Source organism: Palaemon carinicauda, chromosome 14, assembly GCF_036898095.1.
Source record: "Palaemon carinicauda isolate YSFRI2023 chromosome 14, ASM3689809v2, whole genome shotgun sequence".
NCBI lineage: Eukaryota > Metazoa > Arthropoda > Malacostraca > Decapoda > Palaemonidae > Palaemon > Palaemon carinicauda.
Genome location: NC_090738.1, coordinates 11526724 through 11533774, shown reverse-complemented (window position 1 = coordinate 11533774; position 7051 = coordinate 11526724). Strand labels below are relative to the sequence as shown.

General features: G+C 36.3%; 1 protein-coding gene across 1 annotated transcript in view; it reads left to right on the top strand.

The window, feature by feature from the left end:
- The window catches only part of LOC137653420 (segmentation protein even-skipped-like), a 3677-nt gene extending 763 nt beyond the window's left edge, over positions 1 to 2914 (top strand). The window contains exons 1-3 of the mRNA XM_068386789.1: positions 1 to 150; positions 1076 to 1377; positions 1902 to 2914. The exon at positions 1 to 150 is cut by the window's left edge and continues 763 nt beyond it. Coding sequence (XP_068242890.1) covers positions 1 to 150; positions 1076 to 1377; positions 1902 to 2594 — 1145 coding nt within the window. The 3' untranslated portion in view covers positions 2595 to 2914. The remainder of the gene's footprint in view (positions 151 to 1075; positions 1378 to 1901) is intronic.
- Positions 2915 to 7051: the final 4137 nt, after the last annotated feature.

Here is a 7051-nt window from a genome sequence, read left to right as displayed (position 1 = left end):
TCTTCGGAGGAAGTCAAGTTCCTCTAGGTCTGTCCTGTCCTCTCCCTTCGCATCCACCTTCAACAGTTCCGACTCGTAGCAGCACGCCTCCGTCACCCACTACGGGAGTGTCTGCAGATGAAAGCAAAAATATAAGACTCAGCCCAGCAAGTGAGTGTTTTTCTTTTTTATGTGAGATAGTTTGTCACTATATTAATTTTGTACTATGATTCAAATATTCTTCCTATAATAGCATACTTGTTTTCTTTTTTGCGTTTTTCTTTTCTGTGTTTATATCATTTTGTCTATTTCTTCAATTGATATTGTAACTTTAACTTGAGATTTTTTTTTCCCGAGATGTTTCCATTCTTATATTTCAAGTCTTTGATCCTAAGCATTTTGTGTATTATATAAAAAAAATGAAATTGGAAAGTTAGCCATAATTCAAGAAATGTGTTATGTAACTTTTTTTTTTCTTACTGTATAAATCCGCACATTTCAATAATTATATTAATTGACAGATAAGAGATTTATATCTTGTCATCATTTTCTTATAGTATTTTGTTGATATTCCCTTATAATTTTATTGTTTTTTTATATTTTTTATGCAATTTATTGCATCTTTGACAGTATATTCATCTTATTGTAAACAGTGATATTCGTTGTCTGTAGACTTAACTTGGCTAATGAAAAGCAGGCTAAAAAATTCCCAACTTTCTTTGCGTCATGTATATCCATAAACTCTTCAGGGATTTTCTCCCTCATCTTTAAGTATAAATCTCCATATTCTGCCCTTTTAATAGTTTATCTTAATTGTGGATGTTTGTACAATATACAAAGTTAATCTACGACGCAATACAATTCTGCCCTTTTAATAGTTTATCTTAATTAAGGATCCTTATACAATATACAAATTTAATCTACGACGCAACGCAATTCTGCTCTTTTAAAAATTGATTTTAATAATGTTTCTTTGTACAATATACAAAGTTAATCTACGACGCAACGCAATTCTGCTCTTTTAATAATTGATTTTAATAATGGTTCTTTGTACAATATACAAATGTAATCTAAAACGCATTGCAATTTTTTCCAGGCATCCAACACACGCAGTCCGCAACAGAAAAAATCTCCAGTACTACAGTGACGTCCGCAGATGAATTTGAGATGCATTCGAATACAGAACAGCAGCTTCCGTCGTTTGACTCCAAGAGAGCGGGTAACGATGGTTCTGGGGGCGGCGGCCCCTCGGCTTCCGAAATCCGAAGGTACCGGACGGCCTTTACCAGGGAGCAAATCGGTTGTCTGGAGAAGGAATTCCTGAGGGAGAACTACGTTAGCAGACCAAGAAGGTGCGAACTAGCGCAGGAGCTTGGTCTCCCCGAAGCAACTATTAAGGTTGGAATGATGGTGTTTACTTTTATATGTATACTGTATATATACATATATATATATATGTATATATATATACATATATATATATATATATATATATATATATATATATATATATATATATATATAAATGTTAAAAAATATCAACAACAATAATTTTAAAGATATTTCAAAATTGTAGTAATTTACAATAGTCTATATCATATGTGATTATGCTTTTGAATGAATAAATAGTTACGTTACAGTATAGTAAATTTAATTGAAGTATACCAATAATTTGCGAAACGTAGCTTACTTAGATAGAAATCTCTCGGTCAAAACTTAATTAATTGGACTTATTGGTTATTTGACATTAATTTAAATAACTAAATTATTACAGCAACTTCATTGCTATAGAGTAAAATGTGCATTTTTTTCATAAAAATCAGTATTCTGTTAAACAAATTTATTATATTTTCCTGTAAAGTAATAAACTGTACTGGGGTCCTTTGTTGGTTCTAACGCATCTCAATTTTTATCCATTTCAGGTTTGGTTCCAAAACAGAAGAATGAAAGACAAGCGTCAACGCCTCGCTTTGGCGTGGCCGTATGCCGACCCGACACTGACGGCGTATCTGATTCACGCAGCAGCTGCGTCAGGAGTATTCCCGCCCTACCTCCCACCCACCATTAGCCCAGGGGCATCGTGGGCGGCCACTGCCGCGGCAGCTGCCGTCTCGCCTTTGACATATTCATCTGCAAATCATCCGGCATCACTCTCCCGATTCTCGCCCTACCTGAGACCGCAACCGCCCATCCTCTCCTCTTCTCCTTATTCGCGCCCGTCAGACATCCCCATGACCCCTACGTCAGTGCCTCCGGTTGTCCCGCGGCCGGTCATGATGGGCCACATGCCCTCGTGCCCCGTCAAGGAGTCGCCGAAGATTGGAGTCAACGGATGTCTCTGCGGTCTCTTCTACCCCGGCCTTAACAGCGGCTCTCCATTAGTGTCCACCACGAAGATCACCTCCTCCTCTTCCTCCTCCTCCTCAGCAGCATCCTCTTCCTCCTCTCCTCTCACCTCCTTCTCGACCTCCTCCCGAAGTGAGGTCGACAGTGGGTCGACGGATGTGCATCCGCTAAGCCTCCCTTCGTCGGCCGCGGGAAGAACCAGTCCGGCTCTGCATAAACCGCACAGGTCCCTTTTTCAGCCGTATCGGGACGACCTGGTGTCGTCTTAAGAAGCTTCTTCTTTGTGCTGTCTCTTATTTTTCATTCTCCTGTGTACATAATATAATAAGTTTTTATGTTGTTCTGTTCAATAAATTTTGTATGGAAAATATTCGTGATTTTTGTCTGATACACAATTTACTGTACATTTAAGTACCATGAAAATAACTGTCCTTAGACCTGACAACGTTTAGGTCAATGTTATAGAAGTCTTGCTGTATTGTGTAGGACATTTTAACGGGCCATTATTTTCCTTCAATGAAATTTTTTTATTCTTTTTTGAAGCAATTTTCATATGCTGAAGTCATATTATTTTTTATCCGTTGATTTATGTTTATGATGGTTTAATCAGAATAAAAAGCCAGTAATGCATAAAGTAACTGACAGCTTTTAATTTTTTTGTATAAGTATTCTTCACCCTATTTTTTTTTTTTCTTGGTGATTTTCATAAGTATTTTGTCTGTTGACTTGTACTTATAATGGTGTTACTTAGTCTAAGTACGAAAAAATATGGTATTAAATGTAACTTACGCTCAGTCATAAGTTACCGTTTGATTTTCTTTTAACGTAAATAGTTAATTCGCTCGTTAACTAAGTACATCAATAATTCTTTTTTCAAGCTTGAGTATTTTATTATAGTTATGGCGTTAGATTATGCATCTGTCTGATCTTATTTATAAATTTTATCAATTCATTAAATATATCTTCACTATGTTTTTTGTCAAGCTAACAGGTAATCTTTTAACGTAAGAAATAAAAATTGATATTTGTTGAATTCTCTCCATCGATCATTCAGTTGACATTCATTAAGGCATTGGATTCTTTCTTCTATAAATTCCCTCTTTTTGCTTTATATCTTTGTGATTTAATTTATAACCCTTGACAGTTTTTATTGCTGTTGATGTCGTTACAGGGACTAACATAACCATTTTACTTATTGCCCAGGAGTTATGATTATACCCTACTTTTATAACCAAATTTCTTTCCACTGGAATATCAATAGAATTTTGTTTTATCGCCATTGTAATTCCTTCATTAGTTTTCTTATCTCTATTTTCGATGTTTCATTAGGGTTTTTGTATTATAGACTTGATAATGAAAATGGCGATTTTAAACTTAGTGATCAATATGCAAATCATGGCAAGATAAGTTTAGTTTTAACTGCCTTGAGTGAATATCCTCTTAAAAAAATACTTACTGATTTTCAGTACGATAGACTTTTGTAAGTGATGCCTTTTCCTCGACCTTAACATTATGAAATCAGTGAAATTACATATGTTTGAAATTATTGAAAACTAATTACTTTTTCGGTGTTATTATCAACCTTAAAACAGCGTTTGTTCTCAAATTGGTGGCGGTAATTTGTGCAGATTCTGTTATTCAATCAGTTTCTTAATTTCATTTTGGATTTCAAGGTCTCTATTGGAAAATAGTTCCATCAATACAAGGAATAACAGGACTTGTACTTTTTTAGCTAAAGCTATTTCAGAAATTTACTGGAATATTTTCGATACGAAATGAAATTTATTGTGGTCACAAACGGAAACGGGGCTTTAGTCTTCACATTTGACCGAACTTTCAGGTTCACAAAACTCAGATAATTTGTGCGTTAAAAGGATCGTTTGTCAAGTCATATTTAAGGTTTAAAAGGCACCTCATGAATGAGAGATGCAAGGGACAGTGGCATTGCCGTAGCTAGGAGGACAATGCCCTAGAGACTTAACAGGAATTCGGGTAAACCTTTAGGCACCCCCAAAACCCCCATCCTTAGTTCACAAGTCTGGTGAGGTTGTACACACTTAAACTATCGAGTTTGAGGGACTCGAACCCCAATCCAGCGAGCTCTAGGCAGGGACGCCTCTAATATGCCAAGACAAAACTAACGTTAGTAGAAATCTAAAGGAAAGAGATTTTTAAAAATTCCAAACGTGGCCATATAATTTATTTTCGTGATATATCAATATTACAGTTATATATAGAACGTGGCTGTTTGTTATTGAATCAGTACAACAATGTTGTACAGTTATAAATGTCATCGAGGTTTTTGTTCGGGATTGAATTTATGCGTAATGTTAGTGTTGTAAACCATCTTTGAACGCATTAAGAGGTTTTTAAACTTCATAATCAAATCGTCATTCTAAATATTTTCAAATGAAGTGTACCTCTAAGAATTATGATTGATCGATATTCTGTTGCTTTGTATTGGTATTAGTAAGAAATTTTAGCTATAAACTTGGGCTGAAGATTAGGAAACCCGTGGAATTAGAAATCAGTTTCAAAGTTAATGGTAAATTGCCCTTTGACGTTTAATGACGGCCGGCCATGGGCAGGACAAACTGATTCCTTGCATTTAGAAGGGATAAGGACGAAAGTTTTTATTTTATTCATGTGCGTTTACTTCTTTCTTAGGCATTGGTGAATGTATGAGCTCTTGTAATCTCTGCTTACTTAGTTTAAGGGCTGTTTACTTGGACTTACCACACAGGGGAACCCTGCGCACTACATGACCTACAAGATCTATTCTAAAGTATTTAGAGTATCACACTGCATATTTCGTGTCATTGTCAAATCCACATTATTGAAGCACTTAAAAAACAAGAAAGTCTTCAGTATCTTCTTGAAAGTCTGAATATCTTCAGTCGTTCGGATGTCTAGTGGAAGTTTGTTGTATAATCTTGGGCCCGCATATTTGAAGGCTCTAAAACCTACAGCAGACATACATATTGGCTCCAATAATTTGAAACCATCTGTAACTATTCTCTTGTCTATACGATTCTTTGGCTGCACAATATGTAGCAATTTTCCTAGGTATTTTGGGCGTCCAGTTCTGGTAACATGATGAGTTAGTGCACATCTTGAACCCTATTATAACTTTATTAGACAACCAGAGTAATTCAAATAGTACAGACTGTACAGAAGTAATAAATTCTCGAGGTGGGCCACCTTTTATCAGCCTTGCTCTTCTGTTTATGATGTTTTGTAATTTCTTAAGTTGCTCTTTGGGTAATTGTATGTAGTAGATGGAGTTGCTGTAGTCAATTCTGTTATTAACACTTGATCCCAAGTTCCTTTACAGAATACTCAACCAGATAACGCTTTGAAAAATAAATGTTTCTAAATTGATATCCAGCGTTTCTTACTATATTATTTATTTGAGCACTGAGAGACAAACTACAGTCGAAGTGATACCCCTAGGTCACGAACACTACTAGATATCGGGACAGAGTTGTTGTTAATATTTATTTGGATGTCGCCCAAGTTTCCAAAGTGGCTTTTCTTCTTTTTTTCAACCACCGTAAAGTTTTATTTTCCATTTAATTTTAGTTGTTAAATTGTTATTGGTTCCCTAATACTGGTTTATAGTTTCAGTTGAATCATCATTGTCATTTGTGGTGAAGTGGAATTGTTTATCATTTGCAAATAGTTTAAAATTTACTTCATGTCTCTAGTACTTTAGATAGACCTGTAGAGTAGATAGAAAAAAAAGATTGGTCCTGGTGCACTTCCCTGTGGTACCCTTCTGTTCCATGGCTCATATGATGAATGGAAGTTTTTAATTCGTACGCAGTAGTTTCCTTAAATCAAGTAACAGTACTATTTTTATATACTCAAAGGCTTGATCTTCAATACCGACGGACCGTAAATCCTTAAGTAGCAGTTCATGGAGAACTGTATCAAAAGCAGCACTAAGATTGAGTAATATCAAGATATATACCACATTTGTTCTCATCCATCATTTTCAGCAGATCCTTTGCAACAGAGCATATACCTGTCTCCCTAGAATATAATTATCAGTATGTTGACTGATTGTCTGACAAGGCTTCGATATTTTCTAGTTAGTTACGTAAGATAATTATATAATTACCTTAGGAATTTGTGAACGAAGATTTACATAACTATGTTTTAGTAGGTTATGTTAGACTTTCAATTAACTTCAACGTTTAAGGAGGCGGGCGTGGGGATGCACTTGTCAATGCACCTGAAGCATTGCATTGTAAGTATTATTGGTCATTGCAGTGCTCATTCTGCCCCAAGTTTTCCTAACTTTCATCTACTTTACATCGTTCCAGAGCTCTCTCTCTCTCTCTCTCTCTCTCTCTCTCTCTCTCTCTCTCTCTCTCTCTCTCTCTCTCTCTCTCTCTCTTTTAGCTTTTACATCGTTCCAGAGTCCTTTCCTCTCTCTCTCTCTTAGCTTTTGCATCGTTCCAGAGTAATTTCCTCTCTCTCTCTCTCTCTCTCTCTCTCTCTCTCTCTCTCTCTCTCTCTCTCTCTCTCTCTCTCTCTCTCTCTCTCTCTCTCTTAGCTTTTAATTCATGGTGCAACATCAGGGTTTACCCAATTGTACCATGGAGCTAAATGAATTTCCCGGCCTCACCGCGCACTCGCGCGCGCGCGCGCGCACACACACACACACTCACACTCACACTCACACTCACACTCACACCCACACACACACATATTCATAAAT